Source organism: Dermacentor variabilis, chromosome 8 (genome assembly GCF_050947875.1).
Source record: "Dermacentor variabilis isolate Ectoservices chromosome 8, ASM5094787v1, whole genome shotgun sequence".
Taxonomy (NCBI): domain Eukaryota; kingdom Metazoa; phylum Arthropoda; class Arachnida; order Ixodida; family Ixodidae; genus Dermacentor; species Dermacentor variabilis.
The window spans coordinates 137,958,309-137,975,862 of record NC_134575.1 but is presented as its reverse complement, the minus strand read 5'-3'; the positions used below and the strand labels follow the sequence as shown (position 1 = coordinate 137,975,862).

At 44.0% G+C, this 17,554-nt stretch overlaps 1 protein-coding gene across 3 annotated transcripts in view; it reads left to right on the top strand.

Annotated features, from left to right (window-relative positions):
* The window catches only part of LOC142590607 (uncharacterized), a 78,729-nt gene that overhangs the window by 24,111 nt on the left and 37,064 nt on the right, over positions 1–17,554 (top strand). For 2 of the 3 annotated variants that reach the window (XM_075702921.1, XM_075702922.1), the window contains exons 4-5: positions 3,748–3,882; positions 15,954–16,424. In XM_075702921.1, the coding sequence (XP_075559036.1) occupies positions 3,748–3,882; positions 15,954–16,424 (606 nt within the window). The remainder of the gene's footprint in view (positions 1–3,747; positions 3,883–15,953; positions 16,425–17,554) is intronic. The other variant, XM_075702920.1, reaches the window with a different exon arrangement.

Here is a 17,554-nt window from a genome sequence, read left to right as displayed (position 1 = left end):
AAATATTTACCAAAATTATCTCCAATAGAATAAGGGCGACACTGGACTTAAGTCAGCCAAGGGAACAGGCTGGCTTCAGAAAGGGATACTCTACAATGGATCACATCCATGTCATTGACCAGGTTATCGAGAAATCCGCAGAGTACAATAAGCCTCTCTATATGGCTTTCATAGATTACGAAAAGGCATTTGACTCAGTAGAGATACCACCAGTCATAGAGGCATTACGTAATCAAGGAGTACCAGCACGCTTACGTAAATACCTTGGAAAATATCCACAGAAGTTCTACAGCTACCTTAATTCTACACAAGAAAAGCAGGAAGATACCTATAAAGAAAGAAGTCAGACAGGGAGACACAATCTCTCCAATGCTATTCTCTGCATGCTTAGAAGAAGTATTCAAGCTATTAAACTGGGAAGGCTTAGAAGTAAGGATCGACGGCAAATATCTCGGCAACCTTCGGTTTGCTGATATATGGATGGATGGATGGACGGACGGACGGACGGACGGATGGACTTTCTTGAGGTCCGTCGGCGTGCGCAATTAGTGTGCAGCGGGCAACCAGCAGTGTCAATTCACGTTTACTCCTGCATGCAATAAGTATACTTGCAGAGGGAAAGTCCACTCTGTAATGAGTAATTAGCAATGAGGCAAGCCTATTGGCTTGCCTCATTCCGTGTTCTGCTGTTCCTTGGCTCACAGGCTGCGGTGAATATTCGTTAGGTTGGTGGTACTGTTAAGGTCTAGGTCAATGCGCACAACGTATGAACACGACGACACGAGCATGTGGAAGGAAATGGGTGCATGTGGCCCCACATGATGCAGTAGGATTCTACATATGTACTAAGCATTGCTTTGTGTTCAAGATAAGAAGCACAGATCAGCACTGTGTGCTGTGTGGATAGAGAAAAGTTCAAAACAGCCTAGTCAAGGTTTACAACTAGAATGTGGTATCTTTGTTAAAGGGTGATCTTTTGAAGTGAAAGAATCAGCTAGCCCATTAAGTGAAAAAGCCGGCAGCGTCTGTAGCAGTGGAACAGCACCTAAATTCTGATTGGCTGCGATGCCACATCGCAAGTGTGCCTCGCACACTCGTGGCACTGGCTCGCGCTTGGTGGCTTGGGCCTTGATGGAGCAGAGCGGGCGAAACGGAACATCTGCTGCCACGGTTGTGCACCAGGTGTTGCGTGAGGGGAGAGGGCATTGCCACAACGCCACATCAATAGCGGGCCTCGATGGAGCAGCTACTGTGGTGTGATGCTGCGGAGCGTTACCTTGATGCCCCATTAGTGGCTCCTGCTGTTTCCTTGGTCTCTTGTTGCGCAGGACATCAGTGGCATGTGGTGTCCTTGATTTCTCGACAATATCATCCAAATGATTCCTGTCTATAGCCAACACGCTAACATAGAAGCTGTAAAGAAAAGAAAATAACCTGCAGCAATTAGTCACAAAACTCGATAACATACCCTGCAGCCAAGGGGGGCCAGCTTCTACGGTCCCTGTGACCATTCTGTAAAGTGTTCTGACCATTGCAATGAAGTGTTTGCTGGTTTCTTAGAACTTTCGAGCGAGTTGTCAGCATTTTTGGAAGCCATTGACAGGTCAGCGAGTTTTTTTCTGTTGACATTGTTCTGTTTACAGCGCTTTACTGTTACATAAAGGACTGAATGTGTACTTCATTTGTTAAATATGTTTATACACTTTATATTGGTAATGTGTGATTTTTTTTTTATTTTACATGTATGACTCCTTGTATAAAAATCGAATGTATTCCTTTTCACTACTTCACTTTTTATTTACTTATAGGTTGCATAACTTTACACTGCTGTACTAATTAATCATTTTGTACCAATATTTTTCTTAACCGAGGGTCCCGCTGCAGTCGTTTGACTTTGGGACCCTCACCTGTGTGCTACTAACAACCAGCTATGTAGAATGAACAGTATACTGAAAGTGAAAATAAAAGAAACTGACACACATGTGCACAATGTGTGTCAGTTTCTGTGCAATGTGTGCCAGTTTCTTTTATTTTGTCCTTTGCGCCTCTTCCTGTTGATCTTTTTTCCGTTCCTATACGCAATACGTGTCTTGCTTCAAACGGTAACTTTAACCTGCCCAAATGTCATAACGTTTATGGAGAAAGATTAGTAGAAGTTAATGGAACTAAAATCTAGAAAATGATCCCCCTTGAAATAAAAACTGCCCGTAATTTTGGCTTAGCACGCAAGTCATTTTTTCTATCTATGCGAGATCTGTGAACTTGCGAGTCTGTTAACAGGCATGGCTGAGATTTATGTTCACTATATGTTCCTTACGTATTATAGGTATACTTATATATGCGTATGTATATGTGTATTTATGTGTATATATGTGTGTATATATATCTGTGAATGTATATGTTTCTTAGTATTTTTTGCATGCTTTTTTATTCTCTAGCTGACCTGTGCATATTTGTTGTATATTGCACTGGACCGGCCACTAGCCATTTTAGGCTATTGGTCCAAATATTCTTGTACATATATTCCTGATGTTTTTGAAAAAAATCGAAGTTTTAGTTTTCAGTTCAGTTTCAATATAGCACACTAAATGTGCCGCAACCACTGGAGGGCTTGAGATTGACGGCTTCATCGCTGACATTGTGACTCGCGTCATTAGTGAAAGGAGCACCAAGGACAACTTGAATCCTGTGCCTTCCTGCTCTGACATGATGTGTGTGCTCACCCTGTAGCAGCACTTCTGCGGGAAGGCTTTGGCCTTAGCATTGCCAAATCCTTGAACAACATGGAAAATGAGTGCTCTTCCTGGCAAAGAAAATATTTTATTAGAAGAAGGATCATGGCTATTTCGCGCCACAGTAAACTAATACAGGTTTCACACGGTGCACTTTTGATCACGATCAAGCCCAATCCAGATCAAATTTCTTTGTTGTGAGTGGCTCCTTTGCTAAAGCTGTGGGAGGGAGCCAATCATGGTCATGAAGTTCTAAATGGACCGGGCTCAATCGCAATTGAACGTGGTCATGTGACACTAGTATTAGCCTGTTTCATGAATGATGTGCTGTTACAAATGGTACATGTTTTTATGTGGTCCAGCTCTTTGAAACGCTTATATTGAATTGTGCCCTATATTGAACTAGTTGGTGTCTTTTTGTGAGTTCGATATAATCAGGTTCCTCTGTACTAGTATTATGTTTGATGCATATATCTGCAATCGAGGGTTTCCTGCCAGAGTGAGGATGAATACAAGAGATGAAGAAGCATATTTGAACCCAGGCATGTTCATTGTACTCAGAGGGGAATATTATACCCAAAGAGAGAAATTAGCTCAAAAAGCAATATTATAAACAATCAAGAAAGCAAGGGTTGCCAATCTTGAACTGAGCAGGACAAGATGGATCACTAAAGAATGAAGCTGAAGACTCATGTAAAAAAAGTGATTTAATAGTATTAAAGTGGTGTACCAAAAGCTCCCCGTGTAGAAAGGAGGCTTAATTTTGCTTTGTTTTGGCATCTTATATTAAACCAATGTGACCGGAACTTGTTAATACAACTTCAGTGATCGCTTCCTACCTTGCATGCTTGTAGCAAATAAACTTAATTTCCTCCATGATGCTGTGAATCTTGCTTATTTGCCCTAAGTGAAGAATGGGCCTGATAAGGTTGTGTAGGATTTTTCTTATAATTTTGTGTTGTAAACAAAATGATGTGTAATTGGCTGATCCAATCACTTTTTATGCTTCTGCCAGCAGGGAGGCATCATGAAGTCACACTAACGCTCCAGCACGAGGAGTCACAGCAGAGCCACCTCTACCACTGTGACTGTTGTGACTATGCGACTGCCAGACTGCCCGCTCTCATTATACACAAGCGCAACCACATAGGTAAGAAACCACATCATTGGCACTTCTCCTGTCAGAGCTTTTCGCACAAGAGCAGCTTTAAGTCACAGAAGTGCAGGTTACTAATGTGAATTGATGCATTAAAACATGGAATCACAATACTGTGGAACCCTGTTGATGCGTTTTTTGGGGTTGCATTTTCTTGGCTGCTACACCGCATTTTCCAGATCCCAACCTAAACCCCATTGGCTCCACGTATTGTGTTCTCCTTTGACGCATTGCCATTCTGTAAAGTCCTGCATTTTACATTACATTTTAACACAGCAGTCATGTAAATGTAGCAGTGCATCCAGCGAGTAAGTTGCCACAAGAGACTGACATCTAGCAATAAGTGACCTGTGTGTTACATGTCACCAAAGTTTGTAATAAGCGACCGAAGTTGCACAAGCCAGCTGCTGCACGAGCATATTGGGAGAAAGCTTGCACAAAGCAATTATTGAGGCACCCAAAGAAGTGTGCAGTGGTGAAGACTATCAAGAATCATGCATCACGCAACAACCGCGGAGCAGAAGGCTCCATTTATTTTGGGGCCTGCAAGAGTCTTGTATGCATTCTATAATCTTCACTTCTCTTTAGTCAGCTTTGCTGCAATAGAATTGTAGTATGTCGTGAAGTGTGCGCAAAGTATTGCAGTAAAGCACATCAAGAGTTGAAAGGGGCAACTGTCATGGAACATTGTATTTGTCCCTTAGCTATACACATGTGCACGCTCGGTCTCTAGTCACGGTACGAGCACCGAGAGGTCTAATAACTGTGGTGATTTGCAGCTTTCCTCGCGGCTGTTATGTTTCTTTCCGCGGTCCCTCGAAACACGTATCAGTGGGGTTATACTCTATTACAGCAAAATAAAGAAACTAGCCATCTCGGTATAACGGATAGAGATAACAGAAGTGGAACTAGGATTATAAATGTGTCTGCAGTAACCTCGTGGCATTCTGGTGCTTCAGGGAAATACCTGCCAACCTGTGAACACTGAAATGCATAAAAACTATGCTGTCATGGCAGGGGGGAGGGGGGAGGGGGGAGGGGGGGGCTGAGGCAGAGGTGAGAGTGAACATTTTATTAAGGGGACTGACAACCAATATTTATGGTACCCATTTTATTCGTTTTTGAAATGGGAAGCTTACCACTCGGAGTGTCCAGTATTGCTATGGTGTCATGGGAAATACTGTGCAGCATTTTTTATCAGAATATTTTTATCTGAAGTTGCGATTGTTTCTCAATCCCCATGTTTGAAACAGTAAGAGGTGAGTGTGATCACAGTTGCATGGGGGCTTTTGTGAGGAGCATATGATAAGTGTGGCCCTAGCCATTGCAATTGAATCTTGTTCACTAATGTGTTCTTCATTAATTTCATAGTTTCTGAACTGCTCCATTATATCCACAATAACCACTACATCCTGTTGTTTCCTGCCCAACTGCTTTGTTCATATGCAAGTCAAGCCAAGTTTTTTTTTCCAGCCATTCCAGCCACTATGTTCATGTGGTATTCCTACATGTGAAGATGCAACAAAATTGCAAGCGGTCATCAGAATACTATGCTTTGCAAAAACCAAGCACAAGGCTAAACCCATATTTAACCAGAAACTAACATTGTGCGCACTTGACTCCTTTATTTTTGTCCAGATGTTTAGGTTATGTTATGTAATACCTTTAGCTGATAATGTTGCGTTACCACATACTTGAGCACATTGGGGTTGGACCGTCCGGCATGTAGTTTCCAGTGTCCGGGGACAACAAGATCTTGGGGGTTGAGCCGATATCGGGTGTTTGGACTTTTATGGCCCCTCAGTGGAGGCAACACAGCTCTTTGGCTTCCGCTTCACGTAGACTGCACCTCTGGACTGACCCATCCCGAGGAAAGCGGCAGTTGTCTTTTCCTATCCCCTTCTTCAATCTTTTTCCTTTCTCTCCCACTGTCTGCTATTCACTTGTTTGAATTTCTGATTTTCCGGGAGGCTAGGGTTAACCTTGTGTAATACTATATCCAGTCTCAGTTATACACACACACACACACACACACACACACACACACACACACACACACACACACACACACACACACACACACACACACACACACACACACACACACACACACACACACACACACACACACACACACACACACACACACACACACACACACACACACACACACATATATACATATATATATATATATATATATATATATATATATATATATATATATATATATATATATATATATATATAAGGTTATACTGGCGTTGCATGGCTGTTGTCTTCACCTCCCCCTCCCCCTCAATATCGCCTGCTAGAAATATGGTGAACTGAAGCAATTTTCCAGTTCTTTCTTAAACAAAACGCAGACACCTTCTCAAAGTACCATGCCCTTCACACTGAAGGCAACACAACTTTAAGAAAACTTTCACCTTTCCTAGTAGCTAAATACCTAGCAAACATGATTGGACCTGGCTACAAAGCCTCAAAGATGGCAAGTGGAGACCTCATCCTTATGTAGATGCAAAGAAACATGCGTGAAGTGTAGTGCCATCGAACATCCTTCTGACAGCTGCGATGCTTCTGCACTATGTGTCAATTGCAAGAGAGACCATGCAGCTTACGGAGCTGCCCTTTCTAGAAGAGGGAAAAAGAAATCATCACCAAAAGGGAAAAGATCTCATTCTATGAAGCAAGGAGAAGGCTAGGGCACTTGCCTCAAGTATGTCAGTGCAGCTCAGCAGGGGGCCATGCCACACCGGTTTCAGAGACCTACATGGTCCACGCATGGTACTCCTGTAGCAACTCCATCCACCTCCTAGGTGGCAGCAGCCAGTGCTGCTCCATCATCATGGAAGATGGGCCGGCGGATTGCAGTGTTGCAGGGCCTGAAGCTGAAACAAACTCCATGGCCCGAGACGCGTGTCTTGGCGCCTGGCTCTCAATCATCCACCACCTCGTCACCCATGACTATACTAAGCTCACACGAATAAGTAAATATTTTCAACTCCATTAAAATGGCTTTTATCATTCATTGGAATTGCAGAGTCCTGATCCACATCCTAGGTGACATCAAAAATGTCGTAAATAAGTTGTTGCCAGAAGCATTCTGCTTTCAAGAAGTGAACTTAGGGCGATAAAATACACATCTTCATAAAGGTTTTACTGTCGTATCATGGAGCCATGGAGTTCGCAAGGCAGATCCACTTGGAACGAATTTTCAATATGACACTAGTTTCGAGATATAAATTCGCGAACTTTGTAGGAAAATGCATTGGCATTCTAGTTAATTTGTTAACAAAACGTCGTTTGATGTACTGAAGCACACAACTAACGGGAACGCCAATGCATTTCTCAGCAAAGTTCGGGAACATATATCTCAAAACTGGTCTCGTACTGAGAATTTGTTCCAAGTGGATCTGCCTTGCGAAGTCCACTGCTAGAATTTGTAAATGGCAATATGGGCCATAAGATAATTAGCTAAAAAGTTAATCAGTGAATTCTTGTTTATTAGTCGATTTTGCTTTTCAATTATTTGTGCAAGTGGTGACCGCCGCTTCGAGTAGGCTGGCTCATAAACTAGAATTGAGCTAGCTGCCACAGGCAACCTTCAAAAAATTTTGGAAGTGTTCGCTGAAACACCCTGTGTGTATATATATATATATATATATATATATATATATATCATGAGAGAGAGAGATAGAGGGGAAGGAGTGGTAGTTCTTGGCAGAAACACCCCTCCCCCGAAATAAATTTCTGGCTAAGACACTGGTATAATGCTCTCCTGATGCTGCTGTAATTAAACAGAGTACTTCCTGCTGGCAAGAAAACGGCAGCAGGTCTTGACGACATCCACTATCCTGTGCTTGCCCACTTATCACAAGTATCCGTAGAGGCTCTGCTGGAATTTTTCGACATGATTTGGAAAACAGTAGTAATGCCGAAAGTATGGAAAAGCACAATAATAGTACTATTCCTAAAAGCCCCAACAACATCCCAACACATCTCCCAGCAGCTACCGTCCTAACGCTCTCACAAAGTGTGTGGCAAAAGCTTATGAAAGTATTCTAAACACCGGACTAACTTTACCCTTGATACACAAATCCTGTTGGAGAATCATCAGTGCGAGTATAGAAAGGTTTGTTCAACAGTTGATCACCTTGTTCAAATAAAACATGAAATACGCAATGCCTTGGTACACAAACACTGTCCCACAATTTTCTTTGATTTGGACAAAGTCTACGATACTTACATGGAGATTTCATATATTGCAGGATTTGGCAGACCTAAGGATTCACGGCAAGATGCTGAGGTGTTTGGTGGACTTTATGTCTAATTGAACATTTCAGGTGCATCTGGGCACAGTGCTTTCACGCATATTCGTCGAGGAAAACGGTTTGCCGCAAAGTTGTATTCTAAACACAAGACTGTTCGTGGTAAAAATGAATTCCATAAACAGAATTACAGTCGAAACCCACGATAATAAAACCCCGCGACAGTGAAATTTTCACGACAATGAAATATTTTCGTATCGCCAGTGAACACCTATAGGATTCAATGCATTTCGTACTTCATGACAACGAAATGTTGCTGTACTACAATCCTGCATCAACGAAATTTGCCGGAACATAGCTGCACATATTACTTGCGCAGAGCTTGCAGGCTCGAAAATGTGCTCAGATGCTATTGCTTTGCACTAAAATTGTGTAAAATACCACCACATCACACTTGCGTGAGAGCTGTCATTGTTGTTTACAAAAAAATTGCCGACGATTACGTTACTTCCTAATGCGAAATTTGAGCGCAGCAAATAAGCTGTTTCACCTTTTCGATAGATTGAGGCAAAGAAATCTAGCAACACATGTATGCGCTATCACAGAATTTTTTTTTTATTTTTCACACGTATTCCTTTAACAAAGACTCCACTAACAGTTCTTGACAGTCATGAAGGAAGCTTTGTGGTCGGAGAAATAGACTGATATATGTTCGACTTGGTACACCAATGCTTGATTCTCAAAGACGAGATGTATACAAGTGCCTCGCGAGGTTGTCACAGCCGTGGGACGCGTTACGAGCGAGAGGAACGGGATGTTCTCCCGCATAAGTGTTAGGAAATTGCTGTTTGTCTTTATGTCAAGCCGCCACCGATCTGGCTCTCTGATTGCCACCGCACAGGGCAAACGGCAGCGGCAATTTCGGCTCGGGCGGTGCACATATACAGATCCGCCGCCACCGATCTGGCTCTCTGATTGCCACCGCACAGGGGTTGCATTGGAGGAGGAGCGAAGAAAGGAACTAAGTTCGAGCCGGCGCTTTGACAACCGGAGACTCGCAGGAAGAGGGGGGCGACGTGTACACCCAGCGGCAAACGATGGGGGCAGAAGCGCGCGCAGCAAGCGGACAACACAATAAAGGGAGGAGGGAAGAGATAGCAGCGACTGACTGATGCCGCTGACGCCGATAGTGAGTCAACCCCAGCTGCGGAGTTGGTTTCAGGGACAACGAATAACCGGCGCGTCGGCAACTGAAGAGCACCTTATCCGCCACACAAGAACAGGGGGGGGGGGGGACCCTTTCCTCCTCTTTCTGCATGGCGGCGACGGTGTTCTATGCAGTCACGTTATCTTGACTCTCTAGCGGCGTCAGCGGCATCCAGCGGTATCAGTCGATCGCTGCTAGCGCTGGGGGGATGAAAGGGGGGCGGAGCTGGTTACGAGGCCGACGACGGCGCCGACGCGAAACCCAGGAACGGACGCCAAAGAGCTGCGCTCTAAAACAATCAATACGCTGGGAGCCATCGCGTGCGCCAGAAACACGTCATGGCTGCCATCTTATCGCTCGTTCGAAGTGACACACATGTTGCTACCGACATGTGACGGTGGTTTTTGTACACCTAGTGCAGTGCTTAATGTGCACTTCGGTGAGCAAGATGCAGCAAAAACAAGGAAATCCACATCCCACCAAAGTGTAATATGGTGCTTGAGATGGCGGCCGCATTGTGGAGTGCCACAGATAGGGTCATGATTAAGCGATCATCCGGGAATACGCATCCCCTACTTCAAAAACATTGGTTTTGGTGCCGCCCGACAGGCATCATGTGCGGATTTCAGCACTGGACGCAGATTTGCGCTAAGGAGCCGTAATCTCGATAGACCGCCTTTGGGTATACGAGATACGATCACTTTCGTGCTCGACACCGGACGCGTCGGCGTCTATGGGCGACAGCTGGAGAAACGCTACTGCTTGCGTGGAGCGCTGTTGCTCTGCATCCGGTGCCAAGTTACGCAAAATCGTGATCATATCTCTGAAAGCAATTGACCATGAACACAGCAGTGCGGCTGTCGGCAGTGCGGCAAGGCTTGCCAATATAGTCTAACGGAATTTTGATAATAAAGTTTCATTCTGCGACGCATTACCCATCTGTGCTGTCTCATTTCACAAGGACAAAATTCTTGCAAAAGCGAATTTTTCCATGTTCCTCGTCGACTTAGTTATTGCGCAGGTCAACTGTACGCCATCTTCTCTGATCCATTCTTTATGTGTTGATGATCTCCAAGTTGCATGCTGCGAACTTGCAAACGGCAAATTCAATTCACTGTAAATAAAATGACCCAATGGGCAAATAAAAACGTCTTCCGTTTCTCCAATGAAAAAGCTGTTGCTGCATTTTTTTTTTCTTTAAAAAAAAAAAGGGGGGGTTTTCACAACTGGACCCTATCTTAAAGCTACATGAAGCCGCACTGCCAGTGAGACAAGACCACAAGTATTTAGGAGTTTTATTCGGTAAGAAGCTGAACTTTCTAGCACACATAAATAGTCTGAAGGTTAATGCAAGCAAGGCACTTGACATTCTCAAAGTCTTGTCCTGGAAGCACTGAGGCTCCGACCACAAATGTCTTCTATGTATCTGTTGTCGCTTGGTAAGCAGTAAATTAGACTCTGATTGCATACTTTATGGCTCGGCTAGACAGTCATGCCTCCGGCGATTAGATCCAGCTCGTTATCAAGGGCTACGCCTAGCAACTGGTGCCTACAGGACATTGCCTATTCCCAGTTTGTACTCGGAGAGTAATGAGCCGTCCTTGGAACATAGGAGAATGCAACACCTGCTTACTTACATTCTCAGAGTTTGATCGTTGCTGGAGCACATTTGCAGGAACATTATCCCCTGCTGTGATGCACGGCCACACTAAGTGAACAAACCATATGCAATTAGACCTCTCTTCAGGCACATACCCGGGGGGCGGGCTGTTGCTTCGTTAGTTCAACCTTCTTTGTTTAGACTGATCCAGGGAGCGGGAAAGGGATTCAACTCGTAGTCAGCTGGTCTGTATGCTCGTGGAACAAGTTGCGGCCGGAGACAACGCCAGTTGCGTTGCCAACAATGGCAATTGCGTGCTTGGTTGCTTAAGGCGCAATTTCTCTATGGCACCATCTTCATTAAAACTTCTACTCTATCGATCGCTCGTGCGCCCAACACTGGAATATGCATGCTCGGTGTGATATCCCGTCTTGAGTGTCTCATTCAAACTTTGGAATCGGTGCAAAATCGCAGCGCAAGATTTATACTTCACAACTACTCTCGTCTACTAGCCTGTCCATCATGAAAGCTACTTTGAACCTTTCTCTTCATTCCTTATGAAGGAAAGTGTCTTGGTGACTCTCACAAAATTTATCATCATCACCATCTTACATAAGTCCTTCTATCTGGGCCAGAGTACATTTTATCCCATAGAGATCACCTTCATAATGTAGGTGTCCCGTTTTCTCGAACTAACCCATATGTTTACTCATTCATTCCTAAGAGAAGTAACGATTCGAACTGCCTTCCCACCTCAATTGCCGAAATTACCGACGCTGACTTGTTTGAATCTCCTGTTGAAGCTATTGTTTATTTTCAGTAATCCGCTTTTTGCTGCAACACAGTTAACTGTTGTTTCTGTTTTTGTCTTCGGTGTTAATACATTTGTTGTTTATGCATTCCACTCCCTATTGTAATGCCTACGGGCCCTGAAGGTATTTAACTAAGTATGTTGCAAAAACGAGACGAGACAGCTGCGTTCGATGCGAACGAAATCAAGATTCTTCTTTTTTTTTTATTGCTTTCGTAAGAGCGCGCGCCGCTGGAGCGCGCCGTCTTCTTTCTCTTCTTGTCTGCTCCCATGAGTTTCAACAGCTTCCAGCCGCAAAAAGTTTTCTTCTCATGATTGGAAGCAGCCTTCAAGTGTGTATAGATGTTGCACAGGTAGGTCTCTGAACGAGTCTTCCTTGCATTTTTAAGAGACAGGAATGCGGTTTCGCGTTGACTCCAGAATGTACCTCAATGACCTTAGCCAGGTTCCAGAAGGATCTAGGAGTGCGTGCGCCGATTAAAGCGATATATCCTTGGTTCAATGTCATTTCTTGCTTTCTTGCGTTACACTGTTCTCTCAGTTCTTTCAGATATTCCCTGTTCCATCTTTCCCACCAATCTTTATTTCTGCACATTTCTTATATGTTGACCTTTTTTTCACCTTCAGTTGTCTTTAATCCTATCCTTTCCACCTATTAAGGATAGCTTAAACTTCAGTTGTTGTTGTTTGCATCTCTTCTCTTGATAACAGTCTTTTTCCAATAACTTTCTTCATTGCTGATTTCATGCTTCGTACCATCCTTTCATAAAAGCCTCCCAACCAAGGCGCTTGTTCTGCGATGTACTTCCATTTGATTTGATCTCCTTGGCTTGCTCTTTTGGAGACTTCTTCCTGTAGTTATTTAATCATACGATTGATGTCTCTGTTGGCCTTCTTGAACATCCTTGCGTTGTCACTGTAAATGGTCCAACTTAACCTTCGTCTCGCTGTAAATCTTTGGAATGCATGTAAGAATGCTTCTGTCGTCGTGTTGTCCACAACTTCGAGATGTACAGCTCGAGTAGTAGCACATACAAATATTTCAATATACTGTGTTGTCGTGCCTTTCATCGCCTCTTTTATAAGTAACGAACCAGCGAAATCCACACCGATCACTTCAAATGGTTGTCGCTCGTTGACTCTGTCAGCAGGAAGTGGGGCTGTTTCCTGGTGCGGCGGTGTGGCGTCAAATCGTTGACACTTCAGACATTCATGAATTATCTTCTTCACCAGCCGTCTTCCTTGTATTATCCAGTACTTAGACAATGTGACGCTTATTCCTCCATGCAGCGTGAGTTGATGAATATTGTGTACCAGCAGATCTCGTTGCAGACTCTCTCTCAGCACCTCAATGTTTTCCCTGTGCTCTGACTTGAGTGACTCGATCTCGGCAGCGTGCTTGGCCTCCAAACTTCGCTTGATGTTTTCCAGCTCCTGGTCATACTTCAGCCTTTGCGAACTAAGCGTGTCAGCGTACTGCTCCACTTTGTGCTTCAGCAGAAGTAGCTCTTCGTCTTTCAACTTCACTTCTTCCTGGTAGTGCTCCTGGTTTGCAAGCAGTTCCTTCAGATGTCTCCTGTGGTCGACCTCGGTCCCTCGGAGCTTCTCCTCAAGATTCTGCAGTGTAGACTCGTACTTGGCGCGAACAGTCTCCACTTCATCTTTCAGCCTAGACTTCTCCTCAGAGAGCATATACTCATATTTGTTTCAACATATGTTTCATACGAGTTTCAACAAAATAACTAAATAAATAAATGAATAAATAAACTCTTCCTTTTGCTTCACTATTTTCTCGAGTGATGGCTCGCTGCGACACTGGCACATCCTCGCAACCATATACCCGTGATACAGGTTAGGTCAGGTGGGAAAAAAAATCATGCGAGACAGCATCCATGATCAAACTCTGCAATAACCTTTAACCCATAAGGAATATAAATGTCACTCGTTACCTCGTCTGGTTTTTCCCTAAATGTACAGCACTTTTCACGCAAAGTTTGCAACTGGAGACAAGAGTTGCTAGGAGTTGAGAAATTAAGCGGTCTTCTAAGGGAGAGAGCTGAAGCAACAGCCAAACAGGAAGGAAAAACGAAAATTAACAAATTTATACATTGCTTGTGAAACTATAGATGGATCAACATCTTTTTATTTAATAAGGAAGTAGAGAAAACACCACCATAATTGGAGAAGGATCCCATGTGTTTTGAATGACACTTCTACCATTATCAGTCTAACCGCCTGACCTAGCCACTTCCCTGCTGTGTTTATGTGGGTGTTTTTCTAACCTTCTGCGGTGGGCGCAGTATGTCTAGAATTGCAGTGCCCTGTGTTCTACGCACGCTTGTATGCAACTGACAGCCACGCATCGTTACGCAACTTCCCAAATAACAATACGATTCAGTTTTGGCACTTAACTTGGAGCAATAAACGAGGGATCCAAAACAACTGGGATTGTTCGGCAAATATACATTTCTCTGTATTTCTCCAGAGGTCATTAAAAAAAACGCTACTAGAAATCTTTATTTTACACTTTCGCTTGTTTACTTGTTCTTGGCAGTGTTCTTCCTGTGCTTCTTTCTGCGCGAATCCATTTGATGTGGTTCCTTGTTTGTCAAGCTTGTATCTGTGAAATATGTTTTCTTTCATTTCTCTTTTGTGGGTTTACACATTTTTATGGCGAATGGTGGGCATTATTCACAGTTGCAATAGTAATGTACCCTCCCCCCTCATTTGCACAGAAAGTTACCTTGGGTTACCACTGTGTGTTGAAGCTCCCTTTTCCCCTCCTTCATGGTTACTCATTATCCTCCTCTTTATGGGTTGTCATTTTGCGCTCTGCCAGTTTGCTAATAGTGCACATGGCGCTGCCAAATTAGAACTCGGATCACCATAAGCTGCGCTCAACAGCCCAGCAGCATTACCGATAAGGGGGACAGAGTTGCTGGCCAAAGATAGGACATGGACAGGTCGTTAATCCCCAAGAGGAGACTTTATAAACATTTGAGCGTTGTATGCAGTTATTTCTGTGCGTTATATGCATGTCATTTTTAATGCGAGAGCATTATATGCCCCATTACACAAAAATCTGGCAGTGTAGGCGTTGCCACCAAGCAATCATACCAAAAATGACCGACAGTTTAAGGAGTTCTAACACGTCAAAAATATTCGGATTGATGTCGAATTTCTAAGGGAGGTTCTAAGGGAGGCTCCACGTTTCTGGTGAACTAAAGTTGTGCCTAGTGGGTGCATCATTGCACACGTCACGTCGTACTGAAGGTGTGGCCTGGTGCATGTGTAAGTGAGCATGTGACAGTGCAGCCAATGGGGAGGAGGTGGCATCACATCATGACTGTACAAAATGAGCGTAGAATAAAACGCATTTATGTCCTGTTGAACACCGCTGAGTGTTTCTTTGAGTTATGAACTCCTTGCGGGCAAGTGAACGCATTGAGACGCCTGGCGTGTTTTGAATTACCCGTATCGAGGCGCAGTTAGAATGCAGGCAAGAGCTTGCACAGACAAGGAATGTGCAGAAAAAGATGTTTCACTAAAGGGGCTGTAGTGCTTTCACGTTCCCTCACATAAGCAGTCTTAAGTGTGTCTGCTGAATTTTTTTAATCTCCCAGAAGTATTGCATATTTACTTTCTGGGCTTTTCTGAAAGGCAGTGCGCGTTCTACGTGTTGGCGGGTTCTACGCAGAAAAATACAGTATGTCCTAGCCTGCTCTTTGCAGTCTCAACTTACAAGAACATTGCCAAGGTTTGGCATGTGATCCAAAAGAAACCAACTGATGAAGTCTCATATGAGAAATTTGTTGTGCCAGCAATTCGCAAGTTTTGCAAATGTCAAGTATGGCCTTCAAATCTCGAGTGCTCATTGAGGATTAGAGAGCAAGCTGGGTCGAAGCTTTTGGCACTCTTCTCTAAGGTTCATAGAAATCCATGGAAGTCTTCAAACACCAGATTCTTTCACTTTCACACTTGTATTTTTTTACCTTTCTCAAAAATAATTTGCAGAAATATTGAGTAAATAAAAAAGGACCACTATGCATCCTTTGTTCCAGCATACCTGAAATCACCCTCAAGAGCTCCCAAATCAAAAAAAGAAAAAGCTCGTCATTTTAGTATTTGTGTTCTTTTTTCACGTTTCCTAATACTACTTTTGTTTCATTCGTGCAGCATCGAAGCCTTCTATTTCTCCATCAACAGCCAACGGTGACAATTCACAGCAGGGATGCCTCCACCAAGATCATCTCTGTGACTATGAGGCTGATAAACTGTCTCGCCTGGAAGCATACACCAGGGTCCCTAGCGGCGAGTGTCTGTTTAAGTGCCATTTGTGCCCTCAGAGCTTCTCAAGAAGAGACACCCTGAAGAGGCACTTGTCCGTCCACACGGGTGAGCGGCCATTTCAGTGTCCTTCATGCCCTCAGAGATTCTCACAAAAGTCCAAGGTCAAGGAACACTTGCGCACCCACACAGGCGAGAAGCCATATCAGTGCCCTTCATGCCCTCAGAGCTTCTCACAACCGACCCACCTGAAAGACCACCTGCGCAGCCACACAGGCGAGAAGCCATTTCAGTGCCCTTTATGCCTTCAGAGCTTCTCACGAAGGACCCACCTGAAAATCCACCTGCACACCCACACAGGTGAGAAGCCATTTCAGTGCCCTTCATGCCCTCGGAGCTTCACGCGCAACTCCACCATGAAGAAACACCTGCAAACCCACACAGATGAGAAGCCATTTCAATGCCCTTCGTGCCCTCGGAGCTTCACGCGCAACTCCAGCATGAAGCTACACCTAAACATTCATACAGGTGGCCGACTATACTCTTGCACCGTCTGCTCGAAGTCCTTTACGCGGGCTGATTACTTGAGCAGACATAAGAAAACACAACACCGTGATACTGTAAAGTAAGTCAGCAGCCATGTTGAACTAGAGTTTCAATTTGGATTCTATAGACGTTGAGCATGCTGCAGGGTATTCTGCTTCATCAGGTGGTACAAGTGCTCCATATACTCTTAAAGGGGCTCTGGAATGCCTTTTCTTGCCCATGCTCTAGATCTACTCTAAGGGTATCATAAAACGAAGAGTGAAAAAAATGATAGAAATCTACTCGCACAGTCCCATGTTATGGCTCATAAAAAATTCAAAATACAAGCCAAATGAAAGTTAACCTCAACCTCTGCTGGAATTTCAGCTGCTCTAAACGCCACGTTTCACTTTGCTATGACCTCGTGTGACGACACCAATAGCAGCGGGGCATTAGTGGAAGTCGGCACGCCACGGTTTCTTAGCCTGCTCATAGCCTGCCCGATCTGGTGGCTCACTGTCTAATCTGGGGCTTCATGGCTTCTCTTTTATCATGATGCCATGGCCTTTCGGCGCCATAGTGCTCGGCATGGGATGTGTGACTCTCATGACTGCAACACCTTGCTCATGACTGTGCGTTACTTTAAATGGTTGTAAAATGTAATGCCATAGCTTTTATTGTAGTATGCCTAAACTTTTCAGAAAAAGATGCTAGAAAAAGCATTCTAACTGGGCAAACATACTATATGGAGTCACTGAAACATTGGGCAGATTCAACTGTAGTCGACATCTACACATTGCACAAATGGTTGCAGCGTGAATCACTGACACGCTGAACTGGTGGGGCCCGAGTGGCTTGAGTATTGTCTTTCTTGCTGTTCCGCAAACCCTTGCTTGCACACTTCAAATTTGGCCTGGGTCAGTAGCTTTGGGCGGGGCATTTTGGTGGGAAGATTTGACATGCTT